Source organism: Phocoena sinus, chromosome 18 (assembly GCF_008692025.1).
Source record: "Phocoena sinus isolate mPhoSin1 chromosome 18, mPhoSin1.pri, whole genome shotgun sequence".
Taxonomy (NCBI): domain Eukaryota; kingdom Metazoa; phylum Chordata; class Mammalia; order Artiodactyla; family Phocoenidae; genus Phocoena; species Phocoena sinus.
In genome coordinates this window covers 16,349,123-16,374,207 of record NC_045780.1, presented here as the reverse complement: position 1 = coordinate 16,374,207, position 25,085 = coordinate 16,349,123, and the positions used below count along the sequence as shown (strand labels likewise).

The 25,085-nt window shown below is 39.2% G+C and overlaps 1 protein-coding gene across 4 annotated transcripts in view; it reads right to left on the bottom strand.

The window, feature by feature from the left end:
- INTS6 (integrator complex subunit 6) overlaps positions 1 to 19,096 on the bottom strand; it is a 111,423-nt gene extending 92,327 nt beyond the window's left edge. For 3 of the 4 annotated variants that reach the window (XR_004346673.1, XM_032611210.1, XM_032611209.1), the window contains exons 1-3: positions 18,489 to 19,096; positions 18,035 to 18,112; positions 17,089 to 17,238 (exon numbers count right to left, since the gene is read on the bottom strand). Coding sequence is in view for 3 of the 4 variants with exons in the window: in XM_032611210.1 (XP_032467101.1) it covers positions 17,089 to 17,238; positions 18,035 to 18,112; positions 18,489 to 18,599 (339 nt within the window). In the remaining variant the exon portion in view is untranslated. Of the gene's footprint in view, positions 1 to 17,088; positions 17,239 to 17,671; positions 17,746 to 18,034; positions 18,113 to 18,488 lie in introns of those variants that run through there. The other variant, XM_032611211.1, reaches the window with a different exon arrangement.
- Between the last annotated feature and the right edge of the window lie 5,989 nt (positions 19,097 to 25,085).

The following is a 25,085-nucleotide window of genomic DNA, read 5'->3' as shown; positions in this document are numbered from 1 at the left end:
AATAGTTTTGAAAACATAAAATCAAGGCTAATTTACCTTCAAATATAAACTAACCTGGTTCTCAGAATCAGCGGTTTTAGTTTTACCCAAGAAATTTAAAATGTCGGGGGAAGAGGCACAGGAATTTTACTGTACCCTTAAACATGTCTTTATTATCTTCTGAAGCGAAAGGAAGGCAGCCCTGAGCATTCAGCAGACCTTTTAGTGGCTACCTCTGCTGCAGGACCACAGGCCTCAAGTTTTCTTTCCGTGCCACCATGCTCCACCATGATTATCACTGCTTTAAACAAATCCTAGAAAGACAGCCAAGTGCCTGTCTATGCTACACTTTTCCCAGGGCAGGGAAAATGTACACCAAAGATCCACTCTCTGGCTCGCTCCTGTGACAGCATCTTCGGCTAACCCACATCTATTACCTGCTAGCTATTTTGCTATGTGCCAGGAAAGCTATGCCCAACAGAAATCAACCAAAAAGATGTTAAGATGTACAACATGATACGTCCAGGCTAAAAGTATATTACCTAGCAGAAAATCAAAAACTTCCAGAAATAGCACGTGCTTTTTTTCAATCTAAAACTTCCTTTTCGGGCTTCCCTGGTGGCACAGTGGTTGAGAGTCCGCCTGCCGATGCAGGGGACACGGGTTCATTCCCCGGTCCGGGAAGATCCCACATGCCGCGGAGTGGCTGGGCCCGTGAGCCATGGCCGCTGAGCCTGCGCATCCGGAGCCTGTGCTCCGCAACGGGAGAGGCCACAACAGCGAGAGGCCCGCGTACCACAAAAAAAAAAAAAAAAAAAAAAAAAAAAAACTTCCTTTTCAAGTAAATTACAGTGACAACAAGCAAAAATGTAAGGAAATGCAAAGGGCAGCCCTGAGAAATAAGTACTACATCACTAAAGGTTCTCATGCATATACGGGATAAGTACCTAGCAGGATTGCTGCTAAAAATTTTGTAAGTAAGTTCAAGACTAGAGCTTTAGGTTCCCTTTATTTACATCACTGTAAAATCTATATAAATACTGAAAATATGAAAAGAGTCCTGCATTATCTACCTTATTTTTCTCTATTACCATAGATAATAAAGAGGTAACAATATATGTTCTAAAATATGATAAACCAGCTCATATTCATTTAGAAACTTTTTCTGACATTTCCCTTTATAATTTGTCAAAAATCAGATTCTATAAAAAAATATAATACAGAAACATCAATATTAAACATATTCTTCTACTTTAAGCTTATTTCTAAAAGTATTAGATTGCAATTCACATCCAAAGCCTTATTAGTCATAATACTAATAAACACTTCTACAACTATACAGAATTGAGAAAATAGGCTTTTAATACATACTTTGCAACACAAGTCAACCAGAATAACATTCTTTAGTTCAGTATTGCTCAAACTTCAGACATTTGAATACCACAACCAGAATTTTTTCAGTATCTACTTATTACCTGCACTAATATTTACATTCTTAATATTTTTCTTTACATCAGTTCCTTTTTTTTATTTTAGCCTCAAACTCTAGCAATAAGACCTATGAAATCATAGTTTTGATGTGCAAGTTATATTTTCTATTCAATAACTGTCATTAATATTGCTTAGCTTTTTTTTAAAAAAGGGTGGGGGGGTTCATTATATTACAGGGATGAATGCACAACTCGTTAATTACACATTCCAAACAAAATATAATTATTATTTAAGTCAGTAAAGGCCCAACAGGCTTACATTAAAATCAATATTCCAAGGCCAGAATTACAAGTTTTATGTTTGTTTTCAAATTCAGCAAGATTACTTTTAGAGTCAAGATCCCAAGTGGTGTGGCATAAATAAGTCTTTTGATGTAAAAACTCAGATATTCATCTTAAGAAATTAGTGCTTTGGGTGGTGGTGTGATGAACTGGGAGATTGGGATTGACATATATACACTAATATGTATAAAATGGATAACTAATAAGAACCTGCTGTATAAATAAATAAAATTAAAAAAATGTTTTTGCTAAAAAAGCAAAAAAAAAAGAAATCACTGCTTTTAAAATAATACCTTCGACTACATACAAAAGATTTCTGAAGGATACACACTATAAACTGATTAATCATGGTTGCCTCTGAAGAACTGAAGTGAGCAACTGTATAACTTTCTCTAATGCTTTAACTTTTTAACCACGTGCATTTATTACATATTCAAAACAAGTACTCTTCAAAATTAAAATGTGCTTAGTATCCAAAAATAAAACTTTTAAAAAAATCTCCTAGTGTATAGAAACCTAGTACTTAGAATACATTAAAGTATAAACTAAAGAAAAACATGTTAAAATTCCCCATTAAAAGAAATATATTTTTAGTTTCAAGTAATGCCATTATACAATTGTGTACCAATACAGTTCCTTTATCTATTTAATTCCTTATTTTTTAAAAACTAGCATTAGGGCTTCCCTGGTGGCACAGTGGTTGAGAGTCCGCCTGCCGATGCAGGGGACACGGGTTTGTGCCCCGGTCCGGGAGGATCCCACGTGCCACGGAGCGGCTCGTCCCGTGAGCCATGGCCGCTGAGCTTGCGCGTCCGGAGCCTGTGCTCCGCAACGGGAGAGGCAACAACAGTGACAGGCCCGCGTACCGCGAAAAAAAAAAAAAAAAAAAAAGCATTAGAAACAGATGGAATAAGACTAGAGCAAAAGTCGGAGGGAATCTCATATATTTATTTTAACATAATGAGTAAGGAGCAATATCCTAGGATTTGATTTAAATAATAAACTAAATACAGCTGATCCTTGAACGCAAGGGGTTGAGGGGCGCTGACCCTTGCACAGTCAAAAATACACATATAACTTTATAGTCGGACCTTCATATCTGTGATTCCGCAACCTCGGATTCAATCAGCCCCCGACTGTGTAGTACTGTAGTATGCAAGAAAAAATTCCCCATGTGTCATTCAAGGAAGGGTCAGCTGTGGTAGTAATGTAAAAAATATTCACTGTAAGAACTGAAGAATTACTAGCTTGACTTTGTGAAAAAGATGAATGTTAAACTCAATGACTGATAAGACTAACAATGAGCACATCAAAGGAAAGTAATATAAATTAAATATATTTAAATATTTAAATAATTTCATAGAATTTTGAGTTTTACATCTGAACTGGAGTCTAAAATTTGGATAAGATTACTCTAACAAATAAATACTTGGTTTTGGCATTATTTAATACATAGTAGCAGGCAAACTGTTTATACTGGCATAAAAAGAGTAATGAAGGTGTAAGAAATATAATTTTACTTAAGAAATACTAACATTCTGGATAAAGAACCTAATACATCCATTATACTAAATGGATTATGTGGTATTAACTTAATTCCAGCAAAGCATGTAATAATAAACATGTTAGGGAATTCCCCGGCAGTCCAATGGTTAGGGCTCTGTGCTCTCACCGACGAGGGCCCAGGTTTGATCCCTTGTCAGGCAACTAAGATACCACAAGCTGCGCGACACAGCCAAAAAAATAAAATAATTAAAAAAAAACATGTTAGAACCATAACAGAAAAAGTAAAAAAATAAAAGCCAAGATGAAAACACACTTTCAAAGATAGGTAAAGTTATACAGCAATAATGCTGCAAATTAATTTAACCTCAAAAAAAAACACCTCATACAGATCTGCCTATTCTATCAAAAATAATCACCTCCTTGGGTTGTTGACTACACCAAACCTACAGATATTACTTTTGCAAAAGTCTGATTAAATCACATCTTTAACCATTATCATTACTTCCTTCTAAACATCCACACTATGAATATGCTCTCAAAAGAATCATTCACACATACCACAGCTATCCTACAAAAAAGACGGAATTCAACCACAGAATTCTACCTAAGTATCTTTAAGACTACTATTGAAAATGAAGAACTGCCTAATAAATACTGCATATCAGTAAAGTTAGCGATAAAGTATTAAACTTCATAAAGAAAAATAATTCATGATAAGCACTTGGAAAAACTAATAGTCTATTATTTCCCATATGCTATGGCTTAAGGTCAACCTCAAAATAAGTTAATTGGATAAATCAAAATGCGAGATTTAGTTTTAAGGGGCCCTGCTTTGTAAAAAAAAAAATGTATATATGGAATTTTCGTTTTCTAGGAAAGAATTTGTGGTAACCCAATTTCAGTAAGTTTTTTTAGGAGGAAATATTTAAATTTCTCCAAATCCATTATACAGGTATATGAACTTGAGTAAAGAGTTTCTAGAAATTCATTCTTGCTAAATAAATTCTGATTCAAACATTTACTGATGCTCATGCTAAGCACCTTCCCAAGTGTTTATAGATTTAAATTTTTCAAAATAGATGACACATTTGGGAAACAAAAAACTAACCACATAATATTTGGGTTCTACTGTTAAAAACAAATTTTTACAAGCCTTCCTATCTATACATACAAATCCACCAAGGTTTTAAGTTAGAAATGAACCTCATGAAAAAGCAGATGTCACATATGGATGGGTGGGTGCCTGCACAGATCACTACATGTTTTTGATTGATACTATAGCTCACTGAAATGGAAGCTCTAAGAACATGACAAGGTAACTCTTTTTTACATTAGGATTTACATTAAATATAATCTTGTTTGGGATTAGATATTATCCCTTCTTGATTAACAATAAAACTTAGATGTAAAGATCTCTTACTCTTTCTACTATTTGATTTAGACCCAATTTTCTGAATGCAATTACTTGGGTATTTCTTCCAACATACTGGTTTGAGAAATGGGATTGACAATTTAAAATGTACAACAAAAATTCAAAATTCTACATTAGTTATTACCTTCCAAAGTACATAAATGATCAGGAACCATCACAACTCAAGCATTACATCAGAGGCCACAAAAACATCACTTTGCTTATTCCTAATAATCCAAAAGTACTATTATCTGTCATTATCTTAGGGACCCAGGCTTTGTAACACCATCCACTGTGGTTTGCAGTCTAACCTTTCACAGAGCACTGCATACTCAATCATCTTCAATTTCTGTGATTAAAAATAATCAATTGTTTTTAATCCTTTCAGAATAGTTGTTTGGATGCCTCCAGTGTCTGCACTCCAGAATAAGCAGACTTTGTTGATGTTTCCTAATATCTAACTAGGTTCACCAGCTTGAAGACAAAGTGAGAGTTTTCCTTCAACATGCCAGCATCAATCCTGTCAATGACTAGTTGCAAATTACATTACCTAATAAGCTAATGCTACAATTACTTTTTCTCACATACTCAGAACTGTTTTCCTTTCTATAATAAAGTTTTTTAGATGATATAATCCTCCCAAGGACCTTCACATGTTCCCCAGCTTCTCTGAGCAAAACTAATAGATGGAAAATGTTAAAACGTCATTTCCTTTTAAGGCAAAGATAAAAAAGGCAAGCGTATGTAGGACCTAGAATAAGTTTTGCTAAGTCATCACTAGGCTGATAAATTGGTCCTCCGATTAAAACTAATCCTCTTAATTATAAGATTTTTAAGTTAAAATACTTTTGAGGTACAACTATCTCTCAATATACCAATAATCAAATTTCAAATCACATAGGCCCTAAAAGAGAAGTATCATCACATAAAATAATCCTTCCTAGGGTCATCCTATTATGTTCTTTTCCCACATAAATCTACATTACAAACAATAAAATTGATCATACCTTTTACATTTGACCTTTCTTCTGCACAATGACATCCTCCACCCCATCCTAATCATCAGCAACCTGAATTCTAAAATATACCGTTACAAAGCCCTAAAAATGGGCCGAGATCTAAATTTCCTCAAAGAAGCTTGAAACCTTTCTTGCTTTGAAAATCAAAAACATGTTTGTTTGTTTGAAGTACTCACTGTTATTAAACCATTTCTGAATAAGAATTAGAGATGTGGGGGAAAAGACTTTTGTAACTCCAAGGGGAAAAAGTATTTTTGGAGTAATCTACAGAGCTTCAATTCAAAGCCAAAAACCATTATGTTCTCTATGGCAAGAAAATTTACTTTAGCTGAAACTGCTGGACAGCTAATTCTAGCTTCTTGTGATGTATACATATTAGGTTATGAAAAAACTTTTTTTTTCTCAAAGGTTTCAGATTATAAACCTTTTCCAAGCAGGCACTTTGCTAGATGATTAACAAAATTATTTCCAGGGCTTCCCTGGTGGCGCAGTGATTTTGAGTCTGCCTGCCGATGCAGGGGACACGGGTTCGTGCTGCGGAGTGGCTGGGCCCATGAGCCATGGCCGCTGAGCCTGCACGTCCGGAGCCTGTGCTCCCCGGCGGGAGAGGCCACAACAGTGAGAGGCCCGCGTACCGCAAAAAAAAAAAAAAAAATATTTCCAATCCTTAAAAACTTTTTCAAGATTGGTATTACCACCATTTTGTGGATGAGAAATTTGAGGCTCAGTGAGGTTAAGGGACTTGTCAGTCAATACAACATAAGCTAGTAGCCCCAGAGCCAGGCACAGCCAGTTCTAATGAAGCCGTTCTTTCCCTATCACCACAATTCTTGTTCTTTAAAAAGCTGGATAAAATACTCTACCCACAATTCCAATTTTTAAAATTTAAATAAAAGGAAATTCACAAAAATGGTAATACGTGTATTACAATAACAAATTATACCATATATCACTCAATTTTTACCACAATCCTGCAAGATAGATTATTTCATTCTATTTTCCTAATGGGGAAACTGAGGCTGAGAGATTACATGACTTGCCAGGAACCCATGGGTGGACTAGGAATTCATAGAGCCAAACAGATTTTTCTGAATCTTAACAACAATGCTTAGAGATTTTCAAAAGTATCTTACGTCAAAGGAAACTAATTGATAGTTAACTAATTACAAAGCTGTCCAGGTAAAAACTTATAATTATAGCAGTAATACTGGCACACTACACGGGAAAAGTCAACTAATTAACAGACTAGGTTAATAGTCCTGTATTAACTACATCAGAAACGTTAAATAAACTATGAATATGAAATCAAACACTATGTGTCTGTGTGTGTGTGTATATATATATATATATATATATATATATATATATACATATACATACACACACACACACACACACACACATACATATTAGCATCCAGGCCTTAAATTAAGAATGGTATTAAAAAAAAAAGAATGGTATAAAATCCTGGCAACTATCCCCCCATGTTCACACTTTTTTTTTTTTTTTTTTCCAAGGAGTTGGGGAGGGAAGGAGGGAGTGGGAAGAAAATCCAACTGAATGTAAAAAACTGTATTTTAACAGGTGTTACAAGAAAAGCTAAGTGTAACACAATGACAAAATGAAACGCCTGCTTCTCACAGAGGAACTGAAAGGACACACATTTCATTGGAGAGCTACTGATACACCCCCACCCAGAGGGACTCAGATCTACTGGCTATACCTTCCAATAAAATTTGCTCTTAAATAAAATACAAATTATTAATAAAATCTGCATGACTGTTTCATAACCAATTGCTCTCTTTTCAAATTTTTCATAATGTGAAGAAATTCAGCATTATAACTTTTCTGGGCCTTACTTTCTACATTAATACAATGAGGAAGATGGAATCTAACATCACTTTCAATTATAAAGCCCTGGGAAACAATAACCATAATAATATTTACAAAAAGTCTGCTGAAAAGTTCTGTCAGTAGATACAAAAAGTTCAATTTTTTTTCCAAGAGTGTATTTAAAATTTTACTAAGCTTCATAATTAGAATATGTGCATTTAAGGTATATCTCAACAGAAAAGGTTGGGGGGAAAGAAGAGGGATCAGGGAATAAAGACAAAAACAAAACCCAAAAAACTCAGTACTTTATGGTTTCGGACCATGCTTAAATTAAACAGATTAATAATAGGGCTAAACGAAAATTAAGTTTGTATAAAGAAATTACTTATTTAAAATGAAAGGAAACAGGGAGTTCCCTGGCAGTTCAGTGGTTAGGACTCTGCACTTTCACTGCCAAGGGCCTGGGTTCAGTATCTGGTCGGGGAACTAAGATCCCGCAAGCCAAGTGCCCCAGTCAAAAAAACAAAATAAGAATTAAAAAATAAAATAAAATAAAATGAAAGAAAACAGGGCTGGTGTACGTGAGCACTGACCAACCAAAGAAAAGAAACCCACCAAGATGATTTTACTTATAAGAGTATAAATTTGAGTGAAGGATTATGATGACTAAAAATAATTTTAAATATTTAGGAAAATTTCAAGTTATAAAATATTATATGATCTCCTTGGAGAAATCCATAACACAAACATGGCTGAACGATACTTTTATCTAATTCTGACCATAAATGACCTTAAATCAATTGAAAATAAATGAATAAGTGAAATTCTTTCATTCAAATATTTGTTCCTGGCTTTTAAATTTTCAGCTGTACAGTTTAATACATAATTATTGACATTCTTCTGCATAAAGGGAAAATAAAAATTTCTTTGAAGAAATGGAACGTGTTATTTACCTTTTGTACTTCTGATTTATTTTCAATAATTTCTAATTAAGAATGCAATTGATGTCTTTAGGATATTCTTTTTCATTCTCTTTTTAAAAAAACACACCAGGGTGGTTTTTTGATCCTTTAGAAAACAGATTTAGAGTATAAAATTATGAAGATAAATTATAGCAAGTATTTTCAAAGAAAATAAAACCTGGGTCTTGAAATTTGTCATTTAAATTACCATCTTTAAAACTAATGCTCACAGATGACACAATACTATACATACAGGATCCTAAAGATGCTACCAGAAAACTACTAGAGCTAATCAATGAATTTGGTAGAGTAGCAGGATACAAAATTAATGCACAGAAATCTCCTGCATTCCTATACACTAATGATGAAAAACCTGAAAGAGAAATTAAGGAAACACTCCCATTTACCACTGCAACAAAAAGAATAAAATACCTAGGAATAAACCTACCTAAGGAGACAAAAGACCTCTACGCAGAAAACTATAAGACACTGATGAAAGAAATTAAAGATGATACAAACAGATGGAGAGATATACCATGTTACTGGATTGGAAGAATCAACACTGCGAAAATGACTATACTACCCAAACCAATCTACAGATTCAATGCAATCCCTATCAACTACCAATGGCATTTTTCACAGAACTAGAACAAAAAATTGTACAATGTATATGGAAACACAAAAGGCCCCAAATAGCCAAAAGCAATCTTGAGAAAGAAAAATGGAGCTGGAGGAATCAGACTCCCTGACTTCAGACAGAGCTACAGTAATCAAGACAATATGGTACTGGCACAAAAACAGAAGTATAGATCAATGGAACAGGATAGAAAGCCCAGAGGTAAATCCACGCACATATGATCACCTTATTTTTGATAAAGGAGGCAAGAATAATACAATGGAGAAAAGACAGCCTCTTCAAAGTGATGCTGGGAAAACTGGACAGCTACATGTAAAAGAATGAAGTTAGAACACTCCCTAACACCATACACAAAAATAAACTCAAAATGGATTAAAGATCTAAATATAAGGCCAAACACTACAAAGCTATAAAACATAGGCAGAACACTCTATGACACAAATCACGGCAAGATCCTTTTTGACCCACCTCCTAGAGAAAGGGAAATAAAAACAAAAATAAACAAATGGGACCTAATGAAACTTAAAAGCTTTTGCACAGCAAAGGAAAACATAAACAAGACGAAAAGACAACCATCAGAATGCAATAAAATATTTGCAGATGAAGCAACTGACAAAGGATTAATCTCCAAAATTTACAAGCAGCTCAATATCAAAAAAACAAACCCAGGGGACTTCCCTGGTGGCGCAGTGGTTGAGAGTCCGCCTGCCAGTGCAGGGGACACGGGTTCGAGCCCTGGTCCGGGAAGATCCCACATGCCGTGGAGGAACTAAGCCCGTGCGTCACAGCTACTGAGCCTGCGCTCTAGAGCCTGCGAGCCACAACTACTGAGTCTGTGTGCCACAACTACTGAGGCTGTGTGCCTAGAGCCTGTGCTCCGCAACAAGAGAAGCCACCGCAATGAGAAGCTCGCGCACCGCAACGAAGAGCAGCCCCACTCGCCGCAACTAGAGAAAGCCCGCGCGCAGCAACGAAGACCCAACGCAGACAAAAATAATAAATAAATAAACAAAAAAAAAGAAAAAAAAAAAAAAACAAACCCAGAAGACCTAAATAGACACTTCTCCAAAGAAGATATACAGATTGCCAACAAACACAGGAAAGAAGGCTCAACATCACTAATCATTAGAGAAATGCAAATCAAAACTACTATGAGGTATCAGCTCACACCAGTCAGAATGGCCATCATCAAAAAATCTACGAACAATAATAAATGCTGGAGAGGGTGTGAAGAAAAGGGAACCCCCTTGCACTGCTGGTGGGAATGTAAATTGATACAGCCACTATGGAGAACAGTGTGGAAGGTTCCTTAAAAAATTAAAAGTAGAACTACCATACAACCCAGCAATCCCACTACTGGGAATATACCCTGAGAAAACCATAATTCAAAAAGTCATGTACCACAATGTTCACTGCAGCTCTATTTACAATAGCCAGGACATGGAAGCAACCTAAGTGTCCATCAACAGATGAATGGATAAAGAAGATGTGGCACATATATACAATGGAATATTACTCAGCCATAAAAAGAAATGAAACTGAGTTATCTGTAGTGAGGTGGATGGACCTAGAATCTGTCATACAGAGTGAAGTAAGTCAGAAAGAGATGGTAACATATATGGAATCCAAAAAAAAAAAAAAAGGTCCTGAAGAACCTAGAGGCAGGACACGAATAATAAAGACACAGACGTAGAGAATGGACTTGAGGACAAGGGGAGGGGGAAGGGTAAGCTGGGATGAAGTGAGAGAGTGGTATGGACATATATACACTACCAAATGTAAAACAGATAGCTAGTGGGAAGCAGCCGCATAGCACCAGGGAGATGAGCTCAGTGCTATGTGACCACCTAAGAGGGGTGGGATAGGGAGGGTGGGAGGGAGATGCAGGAGGGAGGAGATATGGGGATATATGTATACGTATAGCTGATTCACTTTGTTATAAAGCCGAAACTAACACACCATTGTAAAGCAATTACACTCCAATAAAGATGTAAAAATAAATAAATAAATAATAAATTAAATTAATGCTGACAATAGGAAATAAATCATAGCCATGTTATACTACTTTGAGCTCGGTCAAACCTTCTTATTAAAACATCCCTTGATCTACCTAATAGATGTGCTCCTCAGAAGTTCCTTGCATATTAAACTTGTGTAAATCTCATCTTAAACGCATTAGGGGGAGCTCCCTATTTGAAAGAATCCTAAAACATGTGCTTTTGTTTTCTAAGGGTTCCTTTTCTAACTTGTATTCCTATGAAAGAATGACTTTGACTTATCTGCTAATTGATATTCATCCAGTTTTCATTTAACATTGTTTTTTTTAAAATACCATCCTTGTACTTTATCCCATGCTTATCAACTGCCACTAAGACAACTTTGATCAAGTTATATTTACCTTTCACACTGCTTCCCCAGGAAGCAATATAAAGCCCACCCCTGAGAAAAATATATATATACTTAATATGCTACTAACAGATTTCAAAGCATGTAATAATAATCAGCTTTAAATATCACTAGATTTTTATAACTAATTTCAAATTCAAAGGTGAAAAATAAGAGAAAACCAGAAGTGAATTATCTATGGAGGGGAGAAAAAGTATGCTTTGTGTCTATTGAGCACTTCATAATTTTTAAATTACATTTTAATATACCATCCCATCTCAGACTCTCATCGATTCTCTAAGGGTATTAATGGCTTCATTACTGGCAATTTGGGAAACAAAGAAGCAGAGGCACAGCGCAGTAAAGTGACTGCCCAATGTGTCATAGTAATTCAATGTCAAGGTCAGAATTGGAATGCAATTTTCACATTCCTAGCCATTGCTCTTCTTTTACACAATTAAAGATGGAGATAAAACATTTAAGCAAGTTTGACTATAGAGTCCCCTATCCATCAATAATTACCGAAAATAATTTCAGGAGCCTTAAGTTCAGGCGCTCGCCAAGACCTTTCAAAGGGAAAAGGACAGTCTCTTCAACAAATGGTGTTGGAAATACTGGATGTCCACATGCAAAAGAATGAAACTTACTTCATTCTACACCATATACCAAAATTAACTCAAAATGGATTAAAGACGTAAATATAAGACATAAAGCTAAAACTCCTGAAAGAAAATATAGGGGGAAAGCATCAATACATAGGATTTGGCAATGATTGCTTGGATATAACACTAAAAGCAAAGGCAGCAAAATAAAAAATAGATATATTGGAATACATCAAAAATTTAAACTTCTATAAAAAGGACAATCAACAGAGTGAAAAGGCAGACCGTGGAATGGGAGAAAAATCTGCAAATTGCACATCTGATAAGGGGTTAATATCCAAAATATTTAAAGAACTCCTACCAACAACGGAAAAAAATAACAAAAAATAAGCAAAGGTCTTGGACGTTTCTCCAAAGCCAGTATACAAAAGTCCACCCAGCATATGAAGAGATGTGCAATATAAATAATAACTAGGTAAATGCAAATAAACCAATGAGATATCACTTCAAATCCATTAGGATGGGTAATATTAGAAAAAAGGAAAATAGTGTTATCAAGGATGTACAGAAATTGAAATTCTTGTGTATTATTGGTGGGAATATAAAATAGTGCAAACTTTATGGAGAACAATATGGCACTTCCTTAAATTTTTTTAAATAGAATTACCATACAATCTAGCAATTCCACTTCAGGGTATATATCCAAAAGAGCTGAAAGCAGGATCTCAGGAGACATTTACCCCATGTTCATAGCAGCATTATTCACAACAGCCAGGAGGTGGAAGCAACCAAAGTGTCCAACAACAGATTAATGGGTAGGCAAAATGTGGTATATGCAAAAAAAATTTTTAAATGTGGTATACATGTACAATGGAATATTATTTTAGCCATAAAAAGAAATGAAATCCCAACACATACTACATGTATGAACCTTGAGGACATTATGCTAAGTAAAATAAGCCAGTCACAAAAAGACAAATACTGTATGATTCCATTTATAGGTGGCATCTCTAGAGTAGTCAAATTCATAGAAACAGAAAGTAGAATGGTGCCGCTCTTTGATTGCCAGGGGCTGGGGTTAGGGGGAAATGAGGAGATATTGTTTTGAAAGGACTTTTAGTTTTGAAAGATGAAAATGTTCTGGAAATTGGTTGCACAATAATGTGAATATACTTAACACTACTGAACTGTACATTTAAAAATGGTTAGGATGGTAAATTTGATGTTATGTGTTTTTTACCACAATTTAAAAATTAGAAAAAAAAGTTCAGAGACTTAAAAAATGTCTCCAGTTCATATTCAGCACAGAATGTTCAAGTATAATAATCTACTTTCCTTTGAAAAGATATCTATAGGTCAATAAATACCAAACTATTGTTTACATATGTCTTGATAGCCTAAAGGAAACCAAAAACCCAAATGGGAATCAAGTTTTCATTACTTCACCTACCAACATTAAAAGAGAAGCCTTTATTATGTACTACCTGAGAACTAAATGGGTACTGCTGCTTTGGTAAAGGGAAAAAAGCCGTATTATTAGAAATCTACCTGAATTATCTGCTAAGTTCACAAATAGCTCTTTATGCTGAAGAATAAAACTGGCTAACATTATTCTCCCTAAGATTCATTCAATTTGATGGTGTCTGAAAGCCACCATTTTTCAATGAGGTAAACACTTGGAATAGAAAACCCTCTAAAAATTAAACACATATTATACTTCCTTTTATGGTATTACTCAAGGACTGTCTTCACCAAAGGCATACAGTAGTAGGTCAGGTACCATTCTAAGTCCTAGAACAACTGAATCAGTACTAGTACATTCAGTAGTAGGAGTGTGGAATCAGTCCAGTGACAAAAATGATGAACTGCAGGCCAGAGTAATATTTAGCAGCTAAACCTAACTGGAATCTAACTTAAAAAAATAATAATAAACAATGTTGAAAACATTGACAGAAAATAGAACTTGGAAAAGTATGAAAAATAAACCGATCTACATAGGAAACTTTAATCAGACCTCTAAAACTTTATACATGTCCAAACTTTAGATAGGCAGGTTCAAATTTTCAGTGGCTCTCAAAAGATCAGCATTATTTGAAACTCTGGTGAATACATGCGGAAAAAAAAATCTATCAAATTTAGCTGCAAGGATAAGCAATTTAGTAAGTTGTTACTATAATTTATAAAGAAAAGATTGACTACATTGTTCCATGATTGTACAAGTATCAGCAAATGGTACTGATTATCCAAATTAAGTATTTATAAGGACTTCTATATGCAAGGAACTTGGTGAGATATCCAAAGTGCTTGAGAAAACATTCACCAAGAATCATTTTTTTCTCAGCTACTTTAACCTTACTGATGCCCTGCAAGTTCTTAGTATCCTAGCTAGTATCTCAAAGATGTTTTATTTGTAGGTATGTCAACTAAACTTATGCAATATAGATATAGATATTAAAAATACTCTTGGAATTGATTATGGAAACCACATATGTGCATGTATGTGGGTAATGGGAACACGTGTGGAAATATCTATATAAATATACAGATACATATATATATAAACCCCATTTAAGTGTTTAAGAAAAATTATTCTGAAACATATAAAGGTTTTTAGATGTTCTATAAAATCAATATGCCCTTTCATCTAGCTCACCTTTTCTCATTTCCTTCAACTACTGAGATTATATAAAAGCATTTAGTACTGTGGGCTCTGAAGATCCTAATATAGAGCATGAAACGGGAAGTATTTACAAGAAACACTGAGGTTACAGAATACTGGTACTCCACAAAAAATAGGCAGATAACCTTACGAAGAAAATACATGAACTATATTCAATATTAAATATTTGAGACATCCAAAATTCTTGATAATTTATCCTTTTTTGAATACAAAATGTATATTTAAATCAGCAAGAAAAAAATCTTATGATGAAAAATGTCTTCTGGGAAGATGTTTTCTTCTAATTAATCATGAGAATCACAATCATTAGACTCAATCATTGTCATTTTCATTTGGAAAATTGTGGCTTCCTTAGTTATTTTAATGCTAGTATCATTTTCATGTGCCAATTCAGGATATTACTCCTTGCATCCTTGCTTATTCATCAAAATAACTGAAAGGCATAATCTCTCCCCTCTGTTGAATTAATAAATCTTAACATACAAAAACATCCTATCTCCAGGCTCTTCTCTTGGTCAAAGTGGTAAGAGCACAGCAGGACCACCTTCAACCTCAAACTTTTTGTGAGCTTTATAGACAAGAACTTAAGCATCCTCTGGTGGAAGATGGCAACTGGGAAAAGGAAAAAACGGGTTTAAATTACAAATGTCCTCAGCCTCTCCATGACAATCAGTTTTTTCTAAGGAAACACCTAAGCCATATTTTTAATAGGAGGTAGAAGGTAAACGTGTCTAAATGCCTTTCCCACTTATGAAATGTGATGCAGAAGATCAGGAAATTAGTAGTTCTGCTATACACTGACAACCTGACAACCAAATAATAACAGTTAGTATATCCAATAATAAGGAAATAAGGATAACTGAATAATGGCAAGTTTCATCTGTCTTTGAACTCAAAGTTTAGATCAAAACCTTAAGCAATAAGACTGCACAGTGCTACAGATAACAAAGGAAAATGAAAGGGAAATAAATCCATTATTTTAAAGAAACAAACTGAAAAGTTCATGGCAAATCTGCCCAACTTACTAAAAGCTGAAAAATAAAGCAGCATGAAAGGGGAAACAGAAAAAGATTAATGTGTGAGAAAATACATGAAATGCAATTCCGTAATTCCATAAAGATAGAAACAAAGTGACTCCAAGTTGCAACATATACTTTAAATGCAACAGAACTACATTCAACCATTTTCCAAAGCCAAAGATGTTCAGGCACTGAAAAGTTACCCTTAAAAACTAAAGCATAAACATTTCTAAAACAAGGGAACAATTCTGCTTCTTTCTATATAAAGAAACCAAAAGCTGTAGTTGTGGTTAGAATTTCCCTGAAATTTGTGAAACTCCTGAAAACTGTGGCTCATGGAACTTGGGAACAAGAACAAAATGTGTGCCTAAAAGTATCACTGTGGTAATAGTGCTTTGCACAACATAGGAACTGAACTCCTTGGATTTAATATTCCTTTGTTATGTGTAACATTACACATTCTTCAGTATCTTTTACTTCCCAGGCCAGTTATCTCAAGAAGTGTTATAATGGACCACCTTGCATTATCCCATAGTGAACCATCATGTGATTTAATGGTCTTATCTCATCTTCAAAGAGATAACAGCAAGTGCAATAGAGGAACTGGGAGAGTTAAGGGAGAAAGGAAGGGTTCTTTCATATTTTTAAACAGCCTCTTTTCCAAGGGTTTGGAGTTTAAAAACAAAACTCTGGACCTGTCATTTAATTCAAGAATGGCTTCAGAATTCTTCCTGCGTAGTGCCTTACTGGACACACCTCAAAAGCTGAGAAATCTTAATGTACTCAGCCAGTTAGTGCACTACAATGAAAACCTTCTTACCTTTCAGAGCTATATAATATGGTTAAATTAAACCCTGATACAACAAATAGAATAATTTCCTCTAACATTTTAAGACCACTAATCAACTAGTGTCTGTCAGTCATTGCAAGAGTTGCACAATTGCCTGTGGACAGACTACCAGAGAAACTGAGTGTGGTGAGGCAGGATGTTTTCCCGTTTATTTCCTGAGTGAACCTTAAGGTTAAAACTAAATTTATGCCAACTTCATAGCAAAGAATTCAGATTCGAATTCTGAACACAAATACATTTTAAGAAAAGAAAAAAAATAAGGGCTATAAAACCATATACAGTGTGGTCATTGTTTCACTTTTGTATTATGTGCATACTGGATTTTAATCTGAAATGTTTTACACTTGTATTTCACGTTATACAGTTTCGGGACTGGACTGTTTTTCCACAAAAAGAAAAATCAACTGTTTTTCCACCTTAATAGTCAACCTACCTGCCCATAGTTGTCTATGCCAGTTACTAATCTATTTAAATTTAATAAATCAAAAGCTGTCCTTAGGGATTGGCCAAGAGTCGTAAGTCCTTCAGCCTGAAGGTTTTTCAGTTCATTCATAAACGTTGCATGGTTTTCTTTCCATCCGGCCTGAAAAGAAAAACGTAAGAATTTTTTTTCATCTTTCAAAGCCATGTGCACACGGACGGCCGTTACAATCTGCCGTTCACCAAGGAGCTGCTTCACTTTGCTGCACGGTTTTGAGTAACGTGTCAATAACGCATCACTGCTGAGGAAACTCTCTTCCAAAGGAGGCCAAGAATAAACCTGCTGGCTCTACAGCTTTCGGCAGCTACCAGCCTTCGTACTTTATAACTTCCCCGGGAAGCGTACTCCCCAGCCTCATACCCAGAATTCGGGGATGCAAAGATACTGGTGGAAAGCAGAAGTGAGCGGGACTTGCGAAGTTCACCTAGCGCGCTGTCCCACCGGCCCGCGGCCCTCTCGGGGAGACTCCGCAGCCCCAGCCCCGCGGCCCCCGCCCCCCGCCCCAGCCTCGGGCCGGTTCCCCTTTAATGCAGACCCAGGCTCGGCGCTGCCGGGCCCGGCTGTCACTCGGGCTAACTTGAATAAATATCCCCCACAGTTCATTGCTGCCGCTCACGCCGCGGAGGGGAAATGTCGGCCATGTTGATCGCAGCGCCGCCGCCGCCGCCGCCGCCGCCGCCGGGCCGGGCTGGGGAGGGGACGGCGGTGGCCCGGCGACTCCGCGCCGCGCCAGGACGCTCCGTAGCGGGGGAGGGGGTGGGAGCCCGCAGGGGAAAAGACCTCAGCGCCTGGAGCACAGCGGGTGGGGGAGGGGAGCATAATGAAGGGTGAATGGGGGGGCGGGGAGGGTGAGAGAGGAAGGAACAGGGAAGGGAAGGGGGAGGGCGAGGGCTGTTACCTTGATAGCATAGGGCGGCTCTTCGAAAGTGACCAGCATATACCTGTCTCCTCTGCTGGCAGGGTCCCGGGCACGGAGCTGCGGGAGAGCGGGTGGGGAACGGAAGGAGGAACAGGGCGGGCGAGAGGGAAGCACAGAGGCGAGGTTACCAGGCGGAGAAGGGGCGCCCAGCGGCCCCGCCGCCCCCCACAGTACCGCACACGCCGCAGCCACCCCACACACACAGATCGGCCCCCGCACACCGCCCGGGGCCGCAGCCCCGGCCCGGGCCGAGCCCGGCTTGCAGCGCCCGCCCGCCCGCCCGCGCGGTGGGGGAGGGGGTCCCCGAGCCCGGCAGCTCCCGCAGTCAGGTCCCCGACACCTCCGCCTCGCCGCCCCCGGCCGCCCTCCCCCCACCCCTGCCGCCCGCTGGCCGCCGGACCGGGGTCGCCGCCCGGGCTCGGTCAGTCGGTACCTTCATGAAGGTCTCTACCGCGCCTTTGGCTGTGTCCAGGTAGGTGGTGCCCAGATGGCTGCGCTGGTTCATAGAGGCAGACGTGTCTATCAGGAACAGTAAGATGGGCATAGTGCTGGCCGGGGACACCGGGGCCCGAGGTGGTGGAGAAAGAGGAGATGGTAGAGGTGGAGGCGCCGGTGGCGGCGGCGGCTACCGCCGCTACGCGGGGCGGGGGAGCGCGGCCCCCGGGAGGAAAACACGGTCTGGGTCTTTCCTCCGGCTGCGGGGAGTTTCTCCCCCGATAGTTGAGAGGAAACTCCCCAGACCCAGTCCTCCCAGTCGTACCCCCGCCTCCGCCTCCTCCTGCCTGCCTGCCCGCTGGGGCGGGCGCCCGGCCGTCTGTCTGTCGGTCCGTCCCCCCCGCCTCGGGGGTCCCGTCCCCGCTCCCGGCCCCTGTGTGTGTCCCAGCGGGAGACGGGCCTGGCTCCCAACCCCACCCCCGGTGCAGGGAGTGGGGACCTGGGAGCTGGCGAAGAGGGGAGTGGGCTGAGGGGAGATTGGCCCTGGGGCTGTTGGGAGAAGTTTCAGGGACTCCCTCCGCACCCCGGCGGTGTCACCACTTTCTCAGCCCCTCTCGCTACTGAAGCGCTTTTCTCTCTCACACTCCGGTTTTAACTCGGGCAGGGGCTGCAGAGGCTCCGCCCCCTGACACGTCCTCTAGCCACGTGATGCACCGCCCCGCTAATGTATTGGCTGATCCCTGGCCTCTTATTAGCATATTCAAACAGCTCAGGGGCGGGGGAAGCTTGGAGGCTGGCTCCGGGAACAGTTTTGGAGCACGCGCGGAGGCGGAGCGTCGGGTGCGCGCGAGAGCGAGCGCGAGGGGCGAGCAGGCGGGCCGGCAGACGCGGAGGCGGGCTCCGGGAAGGGGCGGGGACAGCCCGCGGAAGGACGGCGGTATGGGGGCGGGGGCCGCGGCCGTGAGTCTGCGCGTGAGGCCCCTCGGCCTCTCCTTGGCTGTTGGAGGTGATAGGGGTCGGAGGAAGGGAAATGGAGGCTGGCCTCAGCTCCTGTTTCGAGGTCGCTGTAGCGAACCCCTTCCCCAATGGGCGAGTGACGAGGGGATGAGTTGAGTGATCCAACGCCCGGTTAGGAGTCGGGGCAGGCCGGCGGTCATCCTCCGGATGAGGGCTCGGGGCCCGCGGTCGTCGGAGGAGGTTCCTTGGGCCTCGGAGGGCCGGCCCCAGCGCGGGCGGGCCCGGGGCGGGGGAAGGGAAGTGAGAGGTTGTTTATGACCAGGGACTAATCGTCTCCGCGAGTCACTCCGCTCCCGTAGGGGAGTGGGGACGAGGGGCGATCCTCGTCCGCAGCCTCGCTCGGCCTTGGGCAGCGACCGAGGGTGAGGGCTGGACCTAGCCAGGAGCCCTCTCGTTGGAGGACCCACCAGAAAGGGAACAAACCCTTTTTTTCCGAACTCAGCCCTAAAAGGGCAGCGGGGGAAGACTCAAATATCGATAAACAGTTTATTGCCCCTTTTATACTCGGGGAAAAATAACCCGTCCTACCCAAAGAAATAACCTCTCACAAGCCATGTTTACTTAGGGCCACAGAATATCAATCTCAGAGCTAAAAGGGGCCTTAGAAAAGCAGCGTCCATTACTCTTGTTTTTAGATGAACAGACTGACTTGGCTTGCCCAGGTGACACATAGCATGGGTTCTCCATAGCCCTGCCAGTGCTCTTTCCTTGCACTCTATGCTGTCTCAGATTCGATCCAAATACTGCCTGAAGGCAGACGTTCTCGGATAAAACCAGCCCCTGTCATCAGGCTTGATGGCATAATGATTCCTCTCCTAAGTTATGTCGGAGGAAAAGTTGCCTCAAATATACTAGTTGAAAACTTAAAGACATTGCCTAAAATACAAGTTGAATTAGGGACATACGACCTGTATAAGACTGTGTAGAGATTTAGAGGGCCTCTCCTATTAGCCTAGCATTTCGATTGTTTATCCTGAAATTCTTAATTATTTCCCTACTGGTCACTCAAAGAAGTTGTTCCTATTACCATTAACACAGAACAGACATGTTTTGTGGCACTTTTTTTAAATTTTGAATTTTATAACTCGGACTTTTCCTAATTAAGACAACCTCTGAATTTTTGTTAATTTATAGTAGGGCTATTCAGTAATATGGCGTTCTGTATGTGCCATAGAAGAGTAAAATACTTTTAAGAGATTTGGACTTCTAAAAGTGGAGTAGCGAGCTTACATCCAATACTTGCTTAGGACCAGTGGAGTTAAAAAATGGTTAAAATATTGTCCCTGCCTTCAAAGAGTTTGTGGTTTTGCTAGAAGAATATTGCCTACATATTATTAGCTACTACAGAGTAGAAAATGATTAGATACTAAATAATTCAGAAAAGAGAAAAATTTATTTCCCTAGGGTAATGAAAGAACAAATTTTCCAGGGTCAGTAGGTTTAAGTGGTGCCTTAAAGCAATGTTTCTCAAACTGGGATCCTAGACCCTGGAGATAAGAATTAGAGTTCTTTGATACTGTTTTTTGTTTTCATTTTAATGACAATATACAAATTGTTTTATTAGTTATAAAGACAAATTTTTTCTTTCAAAGTGATAATTTGCAACTGAAAGATTTTCATAGAGTTGGTCCTCAGATTTCTCTACCAGCGCTTTTTCAAACTGTTCTGTGGACTCCTGCCTTTCAGAAAATGTATTTTCTAGGATCATAATTTCCTCTACGTTTCTCAGGTTTGAGAAACACTGCTTTAAAAGATCGGTAGGATTTGGGTATGTGGGTAAAGGAAAAGAAGCTGCTGGTGAAAACTCCTTCTAGACGTTGAAGATGTCGTAAAGAAAGGAAGTTAGCACAGCATTGCCAATGGCTTCCTGGGGAACAATCAAGTTCAGCTAGGCTGGAGCACCAGGTACATGAAGAACAGTATAAGATCCAGAAAGGTAGGTCAGGTCTGGATGGTAGAGGGCCTTTATTCCAGGCTAAGAATTTTTTTTCATATAAATTGGAGTTTTTAATTAGGGTGCTGAGTACAAAGCAGTGTTTGAAGGGAATCGAACTAGACGAGTGAGGTAGATGAACATGCATTAATAATGACCTTACCTATTGCCGTTACTTGAAATCATTTCCAGCGGAGCCACCATGGTCTTTCTTCCCTGACTCCATGGAGTTGGCAGATCGTTGCACTAGGGTCGTAAGTGGAGGTGTATGGTAGAGCCAGGATTAGATGCAAAGATCAGGAGAGCCAAGTCCAAGAAGCCAACCTGGAGCATATAACCAGAACCTATGCTTGTGGTGGCACCTGAGATCAAAGGCCAGGTTTCCAGTTCAGAGGCCCAGAAGTGCTGGAAGGCAAGGCCCCAAGGCAGAACAGGAAAAAAATCAGGACATACATAGGCAGCAAATCAAGAGGCAGTCCAAAACCAGGAAGCATTGACGAGTGGTCCCTAGACAAAATTGTGAAATAGGCCAGGTTTATTCTTAGTGACTCTGGTTGGCAATTAAGCTATTAGTTGGTGATGGCTTAAATTAGTGGTTCTGGGCCAGGAGATGTACATCAGCATTATCAATAGAGCTTAAAAATAATAATGAATGTACCAGATCCCCAAACCCAGAGGAAAGTGATACAGTAGAATTGGGGTGGGCCCTCCACCTCTCATTTTTTAAAAAGCTATTCAGGTGAATCTTAAATAATGCTGATTAAGAGCTATATGCTTAAAGTATAAGAATATGTGTCTAGCATCTAGTAGTACTCAGTAAATAACTTTAAAAATTCACATACCCTTAGAGTTAATTACATTTCTTAAAACTCCTAAAATAAATCTGCAAACTAAAAGGGAAAAAAACTATAAATGTGACACCAATATAGATAACAGTGGAGTTCCATCACATGCATATTTAAATTGCTTGAATTCAACTATATTTGACAAAAAGGAAAAAGAGAAAACAAAATAATGCCAGAGACTCCCACTGTTCCCCTCAGTGAGCTTTGGCCTTGCAGGAAGCACAAGATGGGAAACATGAATCTCTTCTTCACTCAATCTCTGTGATTCTAGAATGTGATTCCAGAAAGATCCTGGTTATATGCAGGCTTATTTTTCTAAAACATGGCCCCCAAATGCAAGCCAACTATTTCATCAGACTCAACTGAAGAAACTGAACTCTTGCAATGTTAGAGGGAAAACTAGTTGGAGTAGGGTGTGCTAAGCCCTGTGCTGTTGCAGTCTAAGGGATTAGAGAAGACTTTTCTGGGAGGACATTGGTGGGAAGAAGTATGTGGGAGAAAACATGCTCTTTGCTGCTGTTTTTAAAGGAATGCTGCCCAAATGCTATGGCTCCGATTTAAAAGGGAATGAATTAATTATACAAAACCCTCTGAAAGAATGGTGACTCTGGCTTAAACAATAGCCTAAATTGTTGAAATGGAGCTATTCTAACAATTAAGAACTGATGAATTATATTCATTTGTAGGAGCCAACCAGAGCCCTTTTAAATTATTTTAAACTAAGCAGGGTAACACGGTTTAAAAATAAGTACGTGCCAATGACTTGGCTTATGGTATCTGGTTGTACCATCTGAAAAGAATAATCAGATGAACTTAATGTTCCTCACATGTAACCTAACAAAGTTTCTTTTGGCTGTCTTACCATTCATTTCCTCAGCTCTCTGTTTTACTCTTTGAGATCACAATAGTGATGTTGAGAGGTCGAGAACATCAAAAAAAAATGAAGTAATAAGCATAAAAAATTAGATGTGAAATTATGCAGCAGAAAATATTCAAATAATATATATGGAAATTTAATTTTGGTCCTCCTAATTTATTATATAATACCAATTATATAATGTCAATCCTCAGAAAAAAATACTACTAGGGACTACTATTAACAAGAAATTAGACCTTTCCAACGAGCAGCATTTCACAGTAATAGTTGAAGTCTTAGGCGATTCAAGATGAGTACTGAACATGAACATATCCAAATTGAGAATTAGAACCAAAGTGGAACAGTTTCTCTATCAAAGGAGCATGAACATAGCAGTAATTATTTAAACAACTATTAATAGCCCACCTACTATGTGACAGGCACTATTGAAACCCTATCACTATGGTAAGCCATAGAGAGTTTATAGTTTAATGGAAAGAAGACAGAAAAATAGTGAGAATACACTCTTATGATGTCAGCAGACCCCAGGCATGATACAACCAGACCTGTCTTAGAAGATTGTTTTGAAAATGCAAGATAAGATACCATATTTTATCAATTCTGAGACACCACGGGTTCTAAGAAATGCCATTACTTTGGGGCACTGAAAGAAAAAAAAATGCTGCTAATTAAACTACAACATGGGAATTCCCTGGCGGTCCAGTGGTTAGGACTGGGCGCTTTCACCTCAGGGCCCCAGGTTCGATCCCTTGTTGGGGAACTAAGATCCCACAAGCCGAACGGTACAACAAGAAAATTAAAAGTAAATAAACTAAGACATATTGCTTTCTTATCAATTAGAATTTTTCCATACTGTACTGAATTCTACCAACCAGGAGCATTAGTGATACAACATGTTTTAAAAGAATACTCCACTATTGTCCTCAGTATTTTCTTCTAAACCATTGGCTTCCATTCCACAAGTTTTGATTCTGGTGCTTTCTTGATCCAACTAGGTGTCAGTGAAAGGTTTTCAGGCCACAAATAGGATTTATGTCCTCTCTTTAAACGTTTAGTTGACTAAAATGTGTAAGGTTTGCAATTGCCTCATTGTGCCACCAAGAATAATCATGAAGTTTGTGCATGTACAGGCTATGACAGCTACATCACAACTGCCTTCTGGTGACAGCATTATAAGATGCAACTTCAAGGTTGAATTCCAGTTTTCAAGATGTTAAAAGAGAAAGCAATGTATATTTTAAAATCAGTGAAATGCTGGGACTTCTCTGGTGGTCCAGTGGTTAAGACTCCACACTTCCAGTGCAGGGGGTCTGGGTTCGATCCCTGATCAAGGAACTAGATCCCTCATGCCCCAGCTAAGACCGGTGCGGCCAAATAAACATTTAAAAAAAAAAAAAGTCGGTGAAATATTATTTAGTGTTTGTAGCTTTTAAGATAAGCATCACTGGGGTTTCCCTGGTGGCGCAGTGGTTGAGAATCTGCCTGCCAATGCAGGGGACACGGGTTCGAGCCCTGATCTGGGAAGATCCCACATGCCGCGGAGCAACTAGGCCCGTGAGCCACAATTACTGAGCCTGCACGTCTGGAGCCTGTGCTCCGCAACAAGAGAGGCCGCAATAGTGAGAGGCCCGCGCACCGCGATGAAGAGTAGCCTCCACTTGCCACAACTAGAGAAAGCCCTCGCACAGAAACGAAGACCCAACACAGCCATAAATAAATAAATAAAAATTAAAAAAAAAAAAAAAGATAAGCATCACTAGAATATACAAAGAGCTCTGTGAGTACTGAAGCTAGAGCAGCTAATCTCACAAAGTGACATTTGAGCAGACAGAAATCCATGGGGCTGGAACATGTGTGTGGAAGAGTGGCAGGAGTTGAGGCCGGACCACATCAAGGGTTTCATGTGTCCAAGCAAGAAATTTT